Source organism: Haemaphysalis longicornis, unplaced genomic scaffold (assembly GCF_048455015.1).
Source record: "Haemaphysalis longicornis isolate Haplotype H1 unplaced genomic scaffold, Haemaphysalis longicornis Haplotype H1 scaffold_2, whole genome shotgun sequence".
Classification (NCBI taxonomy): domain Eukaryota; kingdom Metazoa; phylum Arthropoda; class Arachnida; order Ixodida; family Ixodidae; genus Haemaphysalis; species Haemaphysalis longicornis.
The window spans coordinates 219,770,745-219,790,326 of record NW_027526295.1 but is presented as its reverse complement, the minus strand read 5'-3'; the positions used below and the strand labels follow the sequence as shown (position 1 = coordinate 219,790,326).

At 44.5% G+C, this 19,582-nt stretch overlaps 1 protein-coding gene across 1 annotated transcript; it reads right to left on the bottom strand.

The window, feature by feature from the left end:
- Nucleotides 1–695: 695 nt before the first annotated feature.
- On the bottom strand, nt 696–19,353 carry Gcn5 (Gcn5 acetyltransferase). The gene is made up of 20 exons (XM_077699407.1): nt 19,086–19,353; nt 18,778–18,973; nt 17,507–17,633; nt 16,323–16,468; nt 15,071–15,160; nt 14,792–14,982; nt 12,670–12,861; nt 11,580–11,689; nt 11,116–11,277; nt 10,967–11,026; nt 10,029–10,102; nt 8,027–8,235; nt 7,841–7,967; nt 7,639–7,749; nt 6,333–6,476; nt 4,998–5,112; nt 3,572–3,602; nt 2,348–2,417; nt 2,056–2,140; nt 696–1,851 (listed from the first exon to the last, which is right to left on the bottom strand). The coding sequence occupies exons 2-20, from the start codon at nt 18,958–18,960 to the stop codon at nt 1,658–1,660; spliced, it is 2,421 nt and encodes an 806-aa protein (XP_077555533.1). The 5' UTR covers nt 18,961–18,973; nt 19,086–19,353; the 3' UTR covers nt 696–1,657.
- Between the last annotated feature and the right edge of the window lie 229 nt (nt 19,354–19,582).

The window sequence follows — 19,582 nt, the reverse complement described above, 5'->3', positions numbered from 1 at the left end:
CAGTCTACACCTCCCTTGATTGCTCCCGATCTTGCACCTGATCCAGGTCTACATCCGCACCTCCAACTGGATCATGCTAAACATCCTCGCAGGAAGCGGCTTGCTGAGAAGACTCTGCAGGGCTACCTGCATGGTGCCCCCACTCTACCCCGTTCGGCAGAAGTCTTTGTTAACAAGACAATCGCCAATGCTGCCCTTATACCCTCCACACTGCAGAAATGGTTTCACTTGGACTCTTCAGCCTCTCCGTACTGTCCCCATTGCCAGCAGAATGTTCTTTCAGACCTCAAGCACCTCACTTGGCACTGTGCAGGTTTTGCATCTTCTCGCGATTCTTTGCTTAGTGCTCTTCTCCCAACTCGTCCCCTGATGATCCCCCGTACGAGGACCCAAATTTTCTGCATGCTCTAGGTGTGTTTTCCATTAAGAGTGGCCTGGCAAGAGTAGTGTGAGATGGGGTCTACACTCCCCCCCCTTCAAAGAAATCACTAATCATCTATCTCCAACAAGTCATCTCTAACGATTGAGTGATCCCCTCCCCCTCTCCTCCCTTCTTCCCCTTCCCCAACTACGGCCATGTGGCCTCCCCAATCTTAATAAATGTCATTCATTCATTCATTCATTCAGCAATGAGAGCACCAACCTCTGTGCCCCCCTCACTGCCTGCCACATAGTGCAAGTACTTCACACAAGACTGCATCTGCTGAACGCCATTTATTCCTCTCGAAATAAGGTTGCTCGCAATTCTCGACATTAAAAAAAAAAAGGAATCGTAACTCGGGGTACACAATCACTGAAAAATGCAAGGATGAATCAGGTGCAATGAAAAAAATGACAACAAATATTCACAATGCTTCTTCTGTGTTACAATCACCCAAGAATGCTCAACACAATCACACTACCAAAGAAAAAAAATAATGAGTAAGAAGTTTCACATGCATACACACACACACACACTTTAGAGGGTGACAAGATTTGAGAAGGCTCTACTTATGAGAACATCAAAAATGAGTGTTTTTTGTACAACGACAAGCAGACAATACATGTCAAGAGGTGCTTCTTTTTTAACAGCCAACAGGCACATTATATCACCATGCACGCAACAAAAAAATTTAGTGCACAAATCTGCAGCAATTCACAGCCAATTTAACCTTGGAAACACTCTCACTTCACAGAAAAAATGCAATGTGCCCTGGAGGTGGTCTTCACGCTGCACTCAGCAGTGTCCGCACCATAGTGGTGTATTCACAGGGTTTCCACAGCAGTAGTACACTTGGCCAAAACTAAAAAGTGCTTGTGTAAATGCACACAGGCCCAGCTATCTCCTACCTCCTCGCAGTAGAACACAACCTTCTCAGAATAGAACATCTAGTAGAACACATTCGGTTTGCATTTTGGGAAACACAGTGGAGTAAGCAGTCATCTAAACTTGAAAATCTGACACATTTCCCGAACAGGTGCACGGAATAGAAAAAAAAAAAAAAAAAAGGTCACTGACCTCCAGGGCACACTATCTGCACAATGAAACTGCACCCGGCAACGCTGAGGAGGAGAGACTGCCGTGGGTGTTGTGTGACGCACATGGTGAATCCCTCCGAGTGAGTCGGGGGAGTGGGGGGAGGAGGGGCAGAGGGAGCGAACATGCTATGCCGTGCTATCACTTGTCCCAGAGACCGGCCTCCTTCATCTTGTTCTGGAAGAAGCGGTCCAGAGTGTTGGCACACTTGTAGTACTCCGTGTCGGGGCTGTTGTAGGCACGGCAGTTGCTGAAGATCCTCTGCATGTCCGCGATAAACAGCCGCTTGTGCACGTAATAGTGGTTCTTCAGCCTCTCTGCCATCGTCTTCAAGTCTGCAAGGGGGAGGGACACATCGCAGACGACCAGGGGCACAGTAATAACGTTTTGTTTTGTGTAGATAAATTATTTCTCAAAATTTTTCATATGTTCACTCTTGTTAAAAGAAGCACATACAAAACAGAACGATTTTCTTTTTCGACAGCGGAAGGCGTGAAGTGTGTAGTTTCTCATTGATGTTCACAATATGGCCGACTTACCCATCGGATACTTGATGTGATCATAGTAGTCAGGTGCCTCGGATTTTTCCACTGGCTTTAAAAAGGGCCATGCACTACTGTGATTCTGAAAGAGTGTGGGAAGAGGAACGGAAAGGGAAATAAGAAATACTACACCCCAAAGCGACATCATGAAATCAGTGTTCCCCACATGGTTTGAAGCTTAGTTTTAGCTCTGAAATTTCAAGTGCACTCTCAAAGTAATTCCCTCCCCCACCATCCCTTGTAGACACACACATGCTGTCTCCCCCCCCCCCCCCACAAAAACACTCACCTTAACTTGTATCAACACAGACTTCATTGCTTGATATGCCTGGTCAGGATCCATTTGCTCTTGCTTCACACTAGAAAAAACGAGAACAAGACATCCATAAATGTTAACAAGCACATGCTTACATGTGCAAACAACTTCCACCTTGTTTTGCTTGAGATAACTAGCCTCCAATAATTTACTCAATTCTGGCCCCGAAAGATATTGTTTTGCCACACACACACACATGCATGAAAACAGCACGTTCACTAACTTTCCAATTTCCCGCAACGCAATGTCAGCAGTGATATCACTGGGGAGATACCAAGTACAGAGTGATCAGTGTCTCAACTCCCTCCTAGCATTCAAGTGTTACTACCAAACAGAACCACAGGCACCACCACAGCTACACAATCATGTTTCTTAGCAGTGGTTTTTGCTGGCGGCCATCCTATAAGGGCTGTGTGAGAAAGTGGCCGGTGTACTACCATTTTTTCATTTGTTTTCCTTACTGTCTAGCTTGCCTGTTTCAAGCTTGTGTTACACTTGGCTTTATTGTTATTGCGGTGTAGGAGTCTTTTGAATGAATCAAACTTGTATTTCATCTTTCAGGTCCCTTTGAATAAGCTGTCAAACTAACAGATGAGAGCCGAGAAGACAAAATGGGATAAATAAAACAAAACAAGAAAAGATCTCAGCACAGAAGAATGTTCACATTTCAAGTTTCTAAATGCAACAACAGATTACAAGTTTACTCAAAAGGCCAATCTAGCAGTATTGGTAATACAAAACGGCTGACTGAAAAATTCTGGCTTTCTTTTCCATAAGCATTATTTTTTATTGCAGAATAAGAGCTTCCAGATATCTTGCTTCAATTATCGACTTCGCCTTCAGCACGTCGCTTCAGCCATTGGGTACGTCAAAATGCAAGGGGCATACAAATAGTACACAAAAGATACATCTGCTCTGCCAACTGCTACTATACTGTTATCACATTACCAATAAGCTATGGTGAATATCAACTCTGCATTATATGTAGCACACAATCATGAAAAAAAAAAAAAAAAAAACGTGGCTAGCTTTTTTAGAAAAGCTTCGCCATGGACAGAGTGGGAATGAAAGCCCGAAAACTTTCGTCATTTACTGCGTAAACAGAACAGCCAGCACGGCATACTTTGTGCTTATAGGCCTGATACAATTATATATGGGTTTTTAGTGATATACAAAAAATTCTCCCCTCCAACTTACTATCTCTTGTCTGGCTTCCAACCTGCTTCTCCTGGAAAAAGGAAAGTAAAGAAAAATGTGTACAATGAGTAACAGGTCATGTCAGAAGCAGCTTGCAGTCAACCAAGGTTCTGCACATCCCACACACAATTTCCAGTAAGAGCATCAATATAAGTCAGACCTCTCATCATAAAAAAAAAAAAAAAAAAAGAAAAAAAAAAAAAAAAAAACGACGATTAACCCAAAAGTGATAAGGTCTAGTAGTGCAACAGCTGGTGATGGGCCGAACATTACGTTGATGCATCCTCATCATCATCATCATCATCATCATCAGAGAGAGAGAGAGAGAGAGAGATAGAGAGAGAGAGAGAGAGAGAGAGAGAGAGAGAGAGAGAGAGAGAGAGAGAGAGAGAGAGAGAGAGAGAGAGAGAGAGAGAGAGAGAGAGAGAGAGAGAGAGAGAGAGAGAGAGAGAGAGAGAGCCCTGTGTTCATGTGGAACAGAACTCTCCGGATCTAATAAAGAACCCCTTGTTATAATAATCTATTGACAGCTGGCACTGTAAAGCTGTTTATTCCAATGCTGCCGACACAACAATTTGACAGAGTTAGCGAAAGCAAACTTGTACAGGAAGAAAACATGAAATTTCGGGGCAATACATTCCACCCATTCCATGTTTGCCTTCCTGCCAGCTCTCCAAAGCACTATTGCCCTCTCTGTAACACAGTCTGTTGAATGCACTACATGCAGATGAGCTTCAGAAAAACACAAGCTGGCCCAGCACAAAGTGAGGCAGTGTAACGTGCCAGCTGCATCACTTTACAATCTTGTCAGTGAAAGCGCTAAAGCTTGCTTTTTAGATATAACACGGCTGCAACACAAGTAAGTTGCAACTAGATGTGACCGAACTACCAAATTTTTTACTGCAAACCCAATATGAATAATAAAAGGCTGACATTGAACTGGACATTTTCAAATTAAAGTATTTTTCCTTCAATGTATTCAGAGCTCACAACCATGAAACCAAAAGGTAGCTTAATTTAAGAACAGAAATTTACACCTATGTGGTCACACTCTGATGCTCGATTTGAAAGAGAAGATGGCACACTTGTTTAGTGATTTGTGAAAGATTTATGTGGGTTAGGCCTTCTGCACAGCTGCCTAGTCATTCCAAAAATCAACCCCAAGCATACGTGCTGTCGTTATGCTTGAGAACTATGAGTGTCAAATGCCAGAGTCTACTTTTAATCCATCCTCATTTGTAAATTTTCGCTGAACAACAAATGCTATTGGCAAAGCATTTCAAGTTATGAATATTCACTGCAACCGTGAAATCTCCCTGGTTTTCGCATCAACATAGTGAATGGGTAACTTGGAACTCGCAACAGGTTAAGATAAAAGAATCCTTTCCAAACTCATAAGTGATAAAGAAAAGAGGGACCGACGTACGGAGGCCCGGGATGCTCTCGAGAGGGATTTCCCGCACCCCCTCCTTGAAGCAGGGTACGCCAGGGTAGACCTTCTGCATGTGCTCCTGCTGCTTCTCAATGAACTTCTTCACAATCTACAGGGTGCGTGCACAAAAGAAGAGGAGAAGGAGGAGGCAAAGAGAACGCACTTATACAGGCGAGTACTCAAATTTCTAGTCTAAACTGCTGTTTAATGTTGCACTAGTCACAACACTAAACTCTCAAGGATAGACTTGAAATTCCCTGGAAAATTTCATTTATCATTTTATCAAGTGCAATAATAGTACTGGGGAAAACACGAAGAAATGCACCATTTATCTTCTTTTTTGCAGCAAGAACATGGGCAACTGTGGCAGAATCTCGTTCACTTAAACTCAATCACAGCACAATACCTATAAACCGGTGAAATATCGTTTTTTTGAAAGACACTTTTAACGTGCTGCACAAACTTTTCCCTGGTAGTTTTCTCTTGAAAGGCTTTCCATAGTAGGCGCTAGATAACTTGAAATGGTTCTGGTAAGAGTTTACCCAAGCAAATTCACTCAGAGGTATGTTGGAGCTTGAGCTTTTATAAATGGCAAATCACCCTGCTTAGGGATTATGCAAATGTAATAGGTGACAATAAAGTAGCGTACAAAAACAAAACAACGTTCCTCCCGCAGCCGCAAACACATGAGACAAATGCCCGCTCCTTTCTCCACTACTTTTCCAGGCCTTCTCCATTTTTCGCCCCTCAGTGTCTACCACCACCTTCACATTTTGTTTTCTCTTCCTTAACTTTCTTCCTTCAGTGCTGAAGCTTACCTCCTGAACAATTTTCGCGCAGTTGTACTGTTCGAGCAATGCAGCTTGTTTGCAGTTCTGTTTTTGGATGTTTCTAGTTATTCTAGTTTAGGATGTTTCTAGTAACTCAAAAAAATTGTTCACTGAACGCCAAGCAGCAGGTACCGATTCGCGCCGTTAGGCCTACGGAGTGCACACCCAAGAGATGCTGTGGGTACCAACAGAGTAGCACACACTCTCAGTGCGGGATTGGCCAACCGAAGAATCCATCACGAGAAAGTTTAGCATTCAACCATCGTCGTTGTTAGATAGAGGGGTGCATGATTTTTTAGTGTACCACCCCCCTATCGACCGTCCTCCAGCTGAAAAGGTGGCTGTACAAGTCACACCTTTTCCTTATACACCGAAAAATATTGTAGGTTAGGTGTTAAATTAGTATGAGCAAACTGCACCCAAAGTGCATTTTGGCAAACTGGCATGCACCACCACCAAGCAGCAAGCGAAACACTCCAAGCAAAGCTGTATCCCTCACCTCCTTCTGCTTGCGGATGACGTGGCTGAAGGCTGTGTAGGAGATGCGCTCGTCCAGCTCGCAGCCCATCAGGGTGGCACCCTCGTAGTCCTTGATGTAGCCCGTGTACACCGACTTGGGCAGCTTGATCTCCTTGGAGAAGCCCTGCAGGCACCAGCAATACTAATCGTCTAAGCAACACAGCAGGCAGTCCCCGTTTGTTTCTTTCTTTCTTCTTTTACATTATACCCCCACAAACGTCCAGAAATGCATCAAGGCATAAGGCAACGTATTTGCCACATGTAGGCTCAGGGCACTTAGTACGTCGTTATTTTCATTTCTAAGGTTCACTTTGTTTCTAAGGTGGCATCTGTGTGTACTGTAGCGTCCCTTTTGGTGCCAAGATTTAACACAGCCGGCTAACTGTAGGAGTGGTGTTCAACTCGGTTTTCCAAGACAAGGCAATAAACATGGGTGGAATCTGGGGGATGTGAACAAGCGGGAATGCACAATCACATAGATATGCAACAGTGGCATGTCTTTCCTGTCTACACGTCTACACAAAATGAAATGAAAAAAGAAAAAAAGTACACGTGCAGACGACATCCTTTAGCGTACTCGAATTTCCACTGCCTTGTACAGTATTCACCAAAAGACAAAAACTACATGCAATATCTCAGGTATTGGGGCTTACAAGGGTGAATTCATCTAACAGTTTCCTCGCTGCACAGCCTTGCTTTCATCCAGTGGACCACTCTTGTCACTCCTAAACCTTGTCTCAGGTAGTTTTGGTGGTCTGATCAAGCAGAATCAGGCCGATGAGAGTGGTGTGAAGTTCAGTCCCATCAAATTCTACAACTGGGACCTCAAACATGAGTATGCGAAAGCATCAGAGTCGTCGCCCGAACTCTCACTAGGCTACATAGACACCGGTGAAGCCACTTTGCGGGTGGATCAAGCCTAATGTTGATCGCCTCACCTTTGGGCAACTTTGCAATGTGCTGCCCAGCGTAACTAATGCCCGCAAGCTCCACTATCAGGCTAGTGATAGGACAACTTTCCTGCAGCCAGCCACTGTTTTTTTCTACTTCCTGGCGCCCTCTTTTCTTTGAACCCAGCGACTAGAGTGTAATTCTGTAAACTGCACCCCATCCCCAGATCGTATTGCAAGGCGACTGCAACCCACACATTTTTCGTTTTCATTGGAAATTCAACCTCAGTCGTTTGTCACTGCTTTGCCGGCATGTAATTGCACCGCCCCATGCCCCCGTCTCCCAGCACTGCTTCTCCGCACCTCAGCGATGTCTCCAGAAGGGGACATACACACCTGCTTCTTGAAGTAGCCAATGGCGAATTCATCCGCAAATGTTAGGAAGTGGAGGATGTTCTGCTTGACATGGTAATCCTTGAGGTGGTTCATCAAGTGTGTCCCATAACCCTGGGAAGGAGAAACATTCATCAATCTCGGTCAGCCTGCCACCAAATAATGGCCACTCTCTCTCTCGCTACCAGTCCGACTGATTGCGCACCTTCACTTGCTCATTGGAGGTGACAGCACAGAAGACAATTTCCGTGAAGCCTTGCCCCGGAAACATCCGAAAACAGATACCTCCAATGACTCGCCCTTCCTTCACCAAGGCAAGCGTGCGATGCTTCCTGGAAAGGGAGGACCAGGCTCAGTACTTGCCGAAGCGCACTCACACCTCCCCTCTTACGGGTCAAAGACGAGCCTGGTGATGTACTCCTTGGGCATCCTTGGCAGCTGGTGGGAGAAGACGTTCTGCAGCCCCACCAGCCATACCAGGGACTGCTGGTCCACACGCCGGCTCAGCGAGTTGGCCACCAGGTGGAACTCGATCACCCCTCGACGCTCCTCCGCTCGCGCCGCCTCGTCACGCGCCGCCAGCTCCGAGAAGGCGCTGTTCTGCACACGGCGGACAGAGCAGCGTGCACCCCCACACGGAGGGGCCCCAGCAGCCTTCTTGTACCGAGAGACTCAACGTTGGCCCAGCAGTCTCTCAAGTCTTTAATTTGCTACCGCAGCAAAGGCCGAAAGCCAAATCTGCAACATTTACACTTACATTATGTTTTAAGAATTGAACACAAAAACACAACTACCGTATTTATTCGATTATAAGGCAGTCACGATTATAAGGCGAGGGTGCAGTTTGGAGTAAAAAAAAATCTGAGCTTCGAATCTAAGGCAGGGTATGACTTTGAAACTACAAATTAAAAAAAAAAAATCTCGCTTTATATTCGAATAAATACGGTAGTTCTGAACTGAATGCTAAATTGCCCTGTTTTATTGTTTTAACACCATGGCGTCCCCCATTAGTATTGTTATAGACTAGCAGATAAGCTGCAATTTTCCAGCAAACATTAATAGACTTGTATTGAGCGTGCAAATATGACTGATGCACATTTTTACAGACTTGCAGACTTTTCTCGTGTCAAGTGTGCAGCGATATCCCATTTACTGAAGGTTTAAAACCTGTACCGGATCTATTCTTCTGATCTAATTAAAAAAAAAAACAGCCATAAAAAAACGCTCAAGGAGCTGCAATTAACTAGCAGACACCATTCCACATGATCATCAAACACTCTAGATGCCAGACGCCACCTTTTCCACTTAAAGGGCCGTTTAGTGGTTTTGCATTAAAAAGCGCTACTCCGAAAATGTTGACAAACTGCTGCCATTGAGCTTTCAGCAGAAACCACATGCCTCTGATTTACATTACATGCGTTAACATTAACCCTGATTTTACAACACAATGTTTTGCTCATTTTAGGGTCCCATTTATCGCATATAAAAAAAATATGCATTCGCTGCACTCATATTGCCAACTTTTTCGCTGTTCTCCCATTCCAAGCTGCCAGCTCTAAAGTCGCTGATGGGGCACCCTGTCTTCCTATTCTCATTAACAATATGATTAACACTACCACGAGTCAAATAAAGCTTCCAGTGCAAAAAATAGAACAGAAAGACATCAGGGCACTCCCGCAGTGAGGTCTTTACTAAAGCCAAAAATTACCCATCACTGCGCATGCACTTGGAGATATGTGTTTTTGCAGCAGATGGCCCATAACTATTTATGGCTAGACATTTATTTTCTCAAAAGAAAAAAAGAAGTTCTAGATTTTTTTTTTTAAGTGAACAGTGCTAAACAGAAAGAAACTGGTTTCAATGAGCTTACTAGAAATTTCAGTTCTCTTTTCAAGCTTTTCAGGCTATCACCGGGCAGTATTGGCTTGAAGAGCCGTTAAGACACGTACATTGACTTAGATAACATCAGGAGCACCTTTGTAAAGATAAGGGCCACAGGATTCCTGGTTTGAGTTAGCAGTTAACATGAGTGGAGTGCGAACACAAGTGTACCCACCCATTGCGCAGTGGCTCTCGCTTGCTTGCACCACGTAACACTTAAGCTTCTTATCTTTCCCAAGGTACGAATTCAATCCCTCCGTAACACAGAACTCCACAAGCTTAAGATTTGTAGCGACAAGGCTGCCTACTAAAAGCCCCGCGCAAAAAATCACATACAGCAAAGCACCTGGAAGTGCTCACGTCGAGAGATTTCACACAAAGTGAGAGGTAAATGCTACTTACCATCCTTTTCAGCTGGGAAAACATATCAGCAGATCAGAAACAGTTCGATTCTTTGAGGTCATCGCGCACAAACACACAGAAAAAAAAGCAAGCAAGAAAAAGCAACTTACTTCTGGACCGACCATATCTTTAGGATCTGTGATGGTTGCGATGAGCTGGGTGAGCACATCTTCTGGAATGTCTCCTGGGTCATACAAGGGCCATGTTTTAGTTGGCATGCGTGCTCATAAGCAGCAGTCGTCTAATAATGCACAAAATGCCGAAAGTATGAAAGCATACATATTTCGACACCACGATTTGTGACACCACAGGTTGTGAAAGATGAAAGGGGATTGGAAAAGCCTGTTTGAATGCTTTTGCTTTCACATGGCTGCTTAGAACACCATTTGTGACGGTTTTGATTGCGTGAAAAAATGTTTACATAAAGATAGCCGGAGGGAAGAATTCCGGCTATGAATAGTATTTCTAAACACACAAGGCACTGTTCGCAATCTAACAAAAGCTGAAAGAGCTATAAAAAATATGACCTTCAGGCCAAATGAAAAGTTGCCATGTCTGTTGTGTCCTTCCAATGTTGCGATAAATGTTTCAAATTTACAACCCACCACGAAGTGACTTTACTGCCTCAATAATTAGGCTCGCTGCGTAGCCTTCAGACATTGTCACAGCAGCCCAATAGTATATGGTGTCGGGCACGGTGTTTTGGACCTAAAATGCATCCACATGGAAAAGTGGCTTGGCAAGTGGTTTATCAGATGCACAGGGAAGGCTACCTAGCTACACTGCATACCTTCAGATTCAATACCGAAACAAAGCGTTAAAGAAATTAATTGTATAAAAACCTGTTAAGATAAAGTATTAGCGCAGAATGCTGGTCAAAGAAAACAAACAAGCCTAAGAAACTGAATACGAGTAAAAACGTTAGTGTTTTGGCCACCAAACTGCCACCAAAAGGACAAAAACCTATGATTGCCTAAGAATAATTTCTTTTTACTCGATGTGAGGTCCCTACCACAGGAGACACACAAACAAAACTGTTTCTTCTTACCTTCGACCTTGCGCCTCTTGGGCTCTGGCAAACGATTTTCTTCATTCAGTCGCTTCTCCCCTGCAAATAAGATGCGAGGAATATTTAAAAAAAAAATGCTTCCGCCACACCTTATCTCACGACCGGGGCATAGATGACAAGAATGTTACCTTGAGTGTCAGCGGTGCTGATGGACTTGGAGGAGCGGCTGGTTGTATGTGTACCAGGGCTCAGGTTGAGGGTGGCATGGTTTTCATTGCCTGAACTTGGGGAGCTCGCAACTGACAGCTTCTCCACGGTTTTTGGGTGAGTGGTTCCATTACTTGTTACGCCTGGAAAGGTTTTTGTAACGTTATCCGTAGAAGCCAGAGCTGCTAGAGAAATGGAAAGGCTAATTTTCCGCCACAGTTTCATACTGTTTCACACAGTAGTCCCATTATATGAGTTCACATGCAACGAGAAAGGCCATAAATTTTAGAAGCCCTTTATAGATGTAATGAAGTGAAAAGTACGTAAATGTTCCACATCGATTCAAGCGTGCAATAATCCACCCGCCCCGTGCCAAGTTCAAGCAAAGTTAATAAAATTGTAACTGCTGCTGCTTACCAACAAGGCTAACCTGATTTAGACTCACTTCTATCGGTGGACGTGTTGGTGGCACTGTTCAGAGGAGTCTGTTTGAAGTCAGGGTCCCATATAGGCGAGTTGTTCCCGTAGACTTCTTCTTCAAGCACCGACAGAAACCTGAGTGTACGAAAACAAATTTTTGTTTTTGCTACTGCCATTAAACGTAAGGCTTGCAAACCTGGTTACTTTTTTCGGTTCATCCACAAAGTACTATACCCAAATGACTTACTTTACTAATGCTAAGTTGCATTAGTCTTGCTTGTGAACTGGCAAAGGCCCGAGCATGTGCCGCTTCTAAACAGTTTCAGTTTAACAAAGATATGTGAGCTTCCTGTAAATGGGGCATATTTGATGCAACCTACGAAAAAGCTGCGATAAACCGAGAGAGGCCTATAGCTGCATCAATAGGCACTTCTCTGATACAAAGGAACCTCGTTGATTTGAACTCGCTTAATTTGAACTTCTGGTTTATTTCAACTGATGCTGCAGTCCCAGCAAAGTTATGTGTATTTAAATAGCTTTCGTTACCTCAAACTTTGTTTAATTCGAACAAATTTTCGGGCTCCTTCGAATTCGAGTTAACAAGGTTCGACTGTGTACTTAAACATGATAATTAACAAAACACTACACCCACATAAAGGAAAAAAAATCTAGCTTTGCTCCCACAAACACTTCATCTCAGTTCTACACAAACTAGGGGCCATATTCTAAGTCCCTCCTCCACCCCATTCGCTCCCTTCACTCGGCTGAGGGGAGCATTCCGCAATGCTTATGCATGGGGAAATCGATTTTAAGGATCTCTTTCACTGGAGGATCGAGTGGAGGAGGGACTCAGAATACATGGGTAGGTCTCCTGCGTGCATTCTGTCGCTAAGCTAAAACTAGACCCACTGAAACAGGAACCGGAGAAGCCTTAATAAGAAAACAAGGGAAAGGTAACTCACACACTATCCTTTTTTAAGCTGCACAGGTTTTCACTCACGTCTGCCAAGCAAACAAACCCCGATTACTACCTCAGTAGTATTGACTGCGATAACAAAGAAACCCACGCTCTCCAGACTCTCCTCCCCAACAACCTGGTACAGGTGTGCACCAACCGTGGGAAGTGCGTGAGCACGAGCGTCCTCTTCTCGGGGGGCATCTTGTCCTTCTCGGCTCGAAACTTGTCCAGCAGCTGGCGGCGCATGGTCTGGAACACCGAGCGCAGCAGTGTACGGCCAAAGATGATGGTCGTCTCGGAGTGGGGCAGGCTGTCACAGAACGCTGGCACGTGGCAGAAGCAGAGCCACCTGGAAAGGGGGCCACGACAATGGCAATGCATCGTGCACAGACAGTTGGAAATGGCAAAGCTCACGCTGTTTCAAACTGCCATGCCTGTAGCATCATTACTACACACAGCCACGGCTAAGTTGTCTGTTTGTTTAAACTAGCACAGAGCATGAGCGTTATTTACTAAAGGCACACAAGTAGCTCTTAACAGGAATGTCTGGAGCAATTACAGGTCTCCAAATGCTTCAAAATACGTAATAAAAGTCACAACGCTTGGAAAACTCCTTTGTGGTAGGTAAAAAGTGTGCACCAAAACTGAGCACAATCGAATTATCATTTCATCCCAAGGTTGCCGAACTACTGCTCCAAACTGCCTTACTAAGAAAGCAAAGTCTCCTAGTGTTTCCAGTTGCTGCAAAAAGCAGAGATCATTGAGAAAACTACGTGCATCTGACATTAAAGCAAGTGTAACATTTTCTGGCCTGTTTTTTCATTACACGTTAAAATGCTCCACTAAATGCCAACTGCCCCGAATTTCACCTCGGCCGAATCCATTTTTAATGTGCTGTAGGTACCAACAAGTCAACTGGGACGTAACTCATAGCCCCGTAAATTGCCTGGTTAACCAATAAGAAACCACGTAACAGACAGCACGAGCATCAGCTAATCAACCAATCACAATCAATCAATCTGTCTGTCATTTAATATCAGCAGGCATGTTTAAAGCTTTCCGCGGACTCAAACTGGCCCTCTAACCTCCAAACTAGTGGAGCACATATTTGTATTCCAGCCCTCTCCTTGCTTTCTTCTTAGTTTAGTTTGTAACTTTTCTACATGCATGTTGTCATGTTTCCACATGAATGATTGTCTGTTTTCCACCACTATATCACAGCTTTCCTGTCTTGCAGCTTCAAACAAAATGACGTCAAAGCACAAATTCCCGAAGAAGCAACTAGAGGCTCCACTTAGCCAAGCTCCTGAGAACTGCAGACCAGCGGGCATGCCAACAAAGTAGAGCCACAACTGAGCACTTCTTTGAATCTGAAAAACGATTTCAGTCACCCGGAAGTTACTGTGCAACAATCAAGTTTCAATGTTCACTGCCGTTGCTCTTTTAAAGCGAGAGCTTTCTTAGTGAGACTGATGGCATCCTGTCAAAAAATGAATGCATCCCCCCTTAGATCGGTTGGGTGACCAAAAAGCTCTGGTAAAATCTCTGGACACATGGCGGGTGCACGAAGCTGGACTTCTTTTGTGTCAAAATGGTTTCCTGAAAATTGCGAGAAAGGAACATTCTACATAAGACAATAAAATACATGCATTGATCATAAAGGAGGAGAACAATGGTATACCTTCATCTCATAAACCACGCATCAATATACATTGAGATCGTTCTTGGATGCATTTATTTAGTGCGTGAGAAATCATCGCATGGGTTTGTTCTTCATTTGCGATTCGGGCCTTTGAAGGTTTGACGATCCATTGTACACACTTTTGGTGAAGGTTGGACGCACATTTAGTAAAGATTTTGATTCTTTAGGTAAGAATGAAATTTTTTTTTCCCCCTTGTGCCCAGCACACAAATAATGTCCACTCTTATGGCACGTCTCACTACTGGCAACCTTCCACCCTTGCTGTCGTTGGTAATGAGCTAATGAGCTACACTATGAAGACAAGCTTGACTTCCAAAATACTCCACTCAATCGCAGATTTATAAATTAAGCATGTGGCACAAAGGCAAAATGCAGCAGCACACCAAGGTTAAGGAAGACAGGACATCAAAAACTGTGCACTTATGATGACAAGATAAAGCAAACCTGTGTACACTGCGCGTAGCAGCAGCCACACTGTGCCCTCACTCCAGCCGTGCCTTAGGCACTTCGCAACAAGTGAAGGTGCAGCACTGCTACGCCAAGAAGTGAAACAATATACAGTGCAGCGGCGACTGACCTGGTGTAATTGATTTTGTATGCAGCTGCATCTTCGTTGGACGAGTGCTGCCGCTGCTGCTTCCTGGCTGAGGGCGTTTCCAGCTTCCAGTGGTTCAGGCAGTGCAGAAACATCTTGGCAAGGTCGTACATGGTCTGCCACTCCTTTTGCGACAGGTGGCCAAACTTGTACACCACAAAGTTGATCACTGCCTGCAACCGGAAAGGAGTTCGATGAAGGCACGCTGATGGCCCACACATAGACACTGCCACAAAAACAAGCACACCATGCAGCAATCACCTTGGCAATGCTTGGTTTCTCAAAGGGTGGGTTTCCTAAGGGGCCTTCCACGGTGGGACGTGTCATGAGTAGGATGCTCTTCCGTAGAAGCTGCAATACACCAAGAGCCTGGCTATACAAGACGTGAACAAACAGGTTACGTTGGTAAAAAGCAAGGTCCGCTTTATTAGGAAAGCTCCAGAAAACTTAGGAAATTGGTATTCATTTAGTAAACAGGAAACCGGAAGCGATATTATGAAGGACATTCTTCAGACTGCGAGGTTTCTTGGAAACTATCTTAGCTGATAGCAGGCAACCTCAAGCAACACTTACTCGTTCATAAGAACATAGTACACAGATATGTGTAAACATTCCACAAGAACATAGTACACAGATATCTGTAAACACTCCAATAAAAAGCAGCTGGTTGCTTTTAAGTTAAAGAAACTTGTAACTGTAACACTGTTACTTTTTTACAGAGTAACTGTAACTGGAAATACCAATAGTTACTCTCTTTTTCATAGAAAACTACCCAATAGCAACGCTCGTTAAAGGCCTTTCCACAACATGGCTCCCCTCGCAGTTTAGGAGAGGAGGTCGCTAAGAGGATGGATTATCTTTACTGCAGAAGACCGAGTTCAGAGGTCGGTCTCAGAGGTGATGTGTAAAGCTTTCCCTTTGTCTTAAGCGAGCAGAAACAAGAAAAAAAAAAAAAAAAAAGAACACTGGAAATTAGACCATTGAAAAGAGGGACGCTCTCGGATGCCAACTTTGAGAAACAACTCATCCTAACTTACAATGAGTTTTGAAAATAAATTACCTGACTCCAAGGGTCCATCAATAAAAAAGTTGATGCAACAACTTAGGCGCACACGACTGTTGGTGCTGGGCTTGAGTGCGCCCCCCCCATTAAGTTCCCTTCGTCTAGGGCTTTACCACGTGCAATTTTGACTGCCCGCACGACTTTGAACGTTTATTCAAAATAAACTCCATCATTTGATTTGTGATTTATTTGTTTCATACAGTAACAGAAAAGCAACAATATTACTTTTTCACAGTAACTGTACTTTTGGAAACTCGGTAGTGTAGCTGTAACAAAGTTACTTTTAGGATTTGGTAACTGTAACACTGTTATTTTTCACTGGTAACGTGCCCATGACTGGTTTCAACCAATGAGAGACAATAACAAACCTTTCAATGTGTAGCCAAAGGTAAGTCTCAAGGACCTGAACTGTATGGAAACCAGGCAATCAAGGAAAACCAAAGTGCCTACCTTGAATAAATAGTAGTAGACCTGCTTTGTGTCTGCATCCTCTTCTCTGTGCACACACATGAACATGTTCTCAACATCCACAACAATCCCCAGCAGCCTGTTCAGCTCCTCGTCAGGCGCATTCTCCAGATGGGAAACATGGGCACCTGAACAAGCAACAAAAAGGACAGAAAAATTGCTAACAGGTAGTGGCGTCTCCTGCACTTGACGCTCTGTGGTCCACGCTCATCCTTGAGGCCCATTATTATTATTTTTATTTGAGGGTTCGACGCGCCAAAGCTACGCACAGGCAATTAGCTCAGCGAGCCGTAATGGACAGCTCCGGATAGATTTTGACCACCTGGGGATCTATAACGTGCGCTGAAATCTCGACATAGGCATTTTAGCTTTTTTCCTCCATTGCCGGCATCATGTCCGTGTCCTTGGGCTCTACAGTACATCACCTCAGCCACTGCCCCACTATCCTTGAGGCCCTGACGTTACACAAACAGCAAATGGCGTCAGCTGCTTTTGCCAGCACTATACAACACTCCCTTACCAATACTTGAATCAAATTTCATATCACAGCAATGCTGAGTCTAGTGTGTGCTTGATTGATTGATTGATTGTAGGGGTTTAACGCGCCGACGCAACGCAGGCGATGAGGCGCGCCGTAGTGGAGGGCTCCGGATTAATTTTGACCACCTGGGGATCTTTAACGTGCGCCGAAATCTCGTACACACGGGCGTTTTTGCTTTTCACCTCCAGTGTGTGCTACTTCGTGTTCAGGAGAAAAAAAAAAAAGAAAAAAAAAACCAAGCACGCGACTTTTCAATTATGCGCAACACTGGACTTTACGAGTACTGTCCACAAGCAACTACCACCTCGTGCAACACTTGTTAAACCTGCACACAAAAAGCACTACATTTATTTGCTCTCCGTAGTTCACTAAACGAAAAGCGAACTAGTACCCCCCTTTTTAAAAAAAAGAAAATATCCCAGTATGTCAAGAGAACGATAAGAGTGGCCAATAAGGAAACAAGGTGCAACTGCTGCCCTCTATGGAAACTTCCCCCCAAAACGTGGAGTACAAAAGCTAGAAGACAACAACTATCACTTAGTGGAGGAAATAACACTATCATCATTACTAATATCACAATCACTATAATTATAATATAAAAGACACCAAACCCTACAGATCTTACCCAGAATATGACTGCAGCTACGGCAGGGATCATTCAGATTAGCCAGTGGCTGTGGTCCCTCGGGGCGCTGCGGTGTTTGCGGAGGGTTCGGGTTCTTCCATCCATTGCACTTGCAGCCGTCGTCAGCCTGTAATAAAAACACAACAAAAGTCGCAAGCTTACACGGACGGTTCACACTGAGACACACATACTCTACGAAGAGCCATTAAGCCTAGCTCAGGTTAGAACTCGGGGAGCTGCACGGCATTGTAATTGCTCAAGTCCCGCCAACTTGTGGAGCCACAAAAGCTGCACGCAATCTTGGGCAAAATCCACACAAAATATAAACCGCAACTGGGTGAGCCAGAGGTTATAACTCAACTCTCCTGCCAAAGTAATGCAATAACTTAAAACTCCCATCTCTATTTGCTTCGCTACAAATTATGCACGAAAGTAATAGAATGCATGACATGTTTGCCCTATCCATTCTACACCAGGCTTGATGGTTGCCATCCTTCACCAAGCACTGTGCCGATTCAGAGACTGGCCCAACCCTCCTGGGTCACTTCATCTTGCTTTTTCGTTTTTCTGGTTTATCTGCATTTCAGCTATCTGTAATTCCTGTCAACATGCCATCATGCATCATCATGCTTGGTGAATGCACTTGTTGTGCAAGTCTCTCACGAATGAGACTTGGGCATCTCACCACTGGTTGCAGTTTTTTGTTGTTGTTGTAGTCAATAAGCAGGCAGGCCAAAATTGTTTTTCGGCAAAAATTTCCACGGAGATCTCTCACCCTTTGACACAAGCCAGCCAAACTTGGAAACGTATCGCCACTGTCAATTGACCTTTATATTTTGTACAAACACTTGGCACCAAAACAGTGTAGTTGAACCTCGTTGTAATGAGCACTGATATAGCGAATTATCGGCTATAGCGAACTGTTGTTTTATAGCGAAATGTTGTTTGCTTGCGTGTGAGGAGGCGATGGTGTGATCTAAGGCAGATTGAAATAAGGCAGATTGAAATTTTTACAGCGTTGAAAAATGCAGATGTTGCGGGGTCCGCGTGAAGAGGTGGGAGGGGATCCGATGCAAAGATTTTTTACGCTGCCCGGGACTCATGCCTTAAATCCAACCGAGAACAACCTGAGCGGACATGGTAAAAACGGGATACACCAAGCGACACTCATGCTAGTGCAACGATATCAAAACCTTCGATACACACACTGAACCCCCCCCCCCCCCCCCAAAAAAAAAAAGCGGTAAACAAGTGTGCAAAAAGAAACTAACTTTGCAAGAGGAATAGATGGCCAGTTTCTCGAGTTTCTTGTTAAGCGGCCAGCTCTTGACTTGAGCTTTCTTCTGTGCGATTCGCTGCAAGTTGTTTTGTCGATTGGGCTCCCCGCCCGACGATCCCTGTGGGTTGTTTTGGCCCGGCGCCGCGGCTGGGCCAGCTGGAGCCGGGGTCGACATCGCCAGAGGCTTGCTGCCGTAAAAAAGAAGCAGCGTCCATCAGCTACACACCACCACGCAATCTGCACTGCCCTCATAATTCCAAAGCGTATTATATGTTTGCGGTAGAACCGGACAAAACGTACGTTGTCAGCGTGATCCACAAGGAATCGCAGGGTGCTGGAGGAACTTGGGATGGACGAGCGCCTTTTTACAGCCCCTTGGCACAAAAGAACGTCGCATCCCAGCGCAGGGCTTGCGCTATCCGCAAATGTAAGCGCTCATAACAGCTTTCACGATCGTGTAAGCGATCGTGAAGAAACTCTGGTAAATGCTGTACGTTTGTGTTTCCCTTGCGTTCCCTGTCGTGTAGACAACAGCGTCGTTGTCGGCCAGTAGTCCTCAAATAAGTGGGCTAACGTTAGGAGGCGCGCTAGGTGCGTGCGAGAAAAAAAAGTTAGCATAAGGTTTTCGAACCTTACAATATATTATTACGCCTTAAAGTTTTATCAGGACAGAAATATTTTATTTTATTATAAAAACTATAAAAATTGTTGAACGAGATGAACACGTGCCAGTGCGCATGCGCATATTTTTGTTGTACGCAATGGAGCAGGTTGCTGAGCGCGGCCGAAGTTCATTC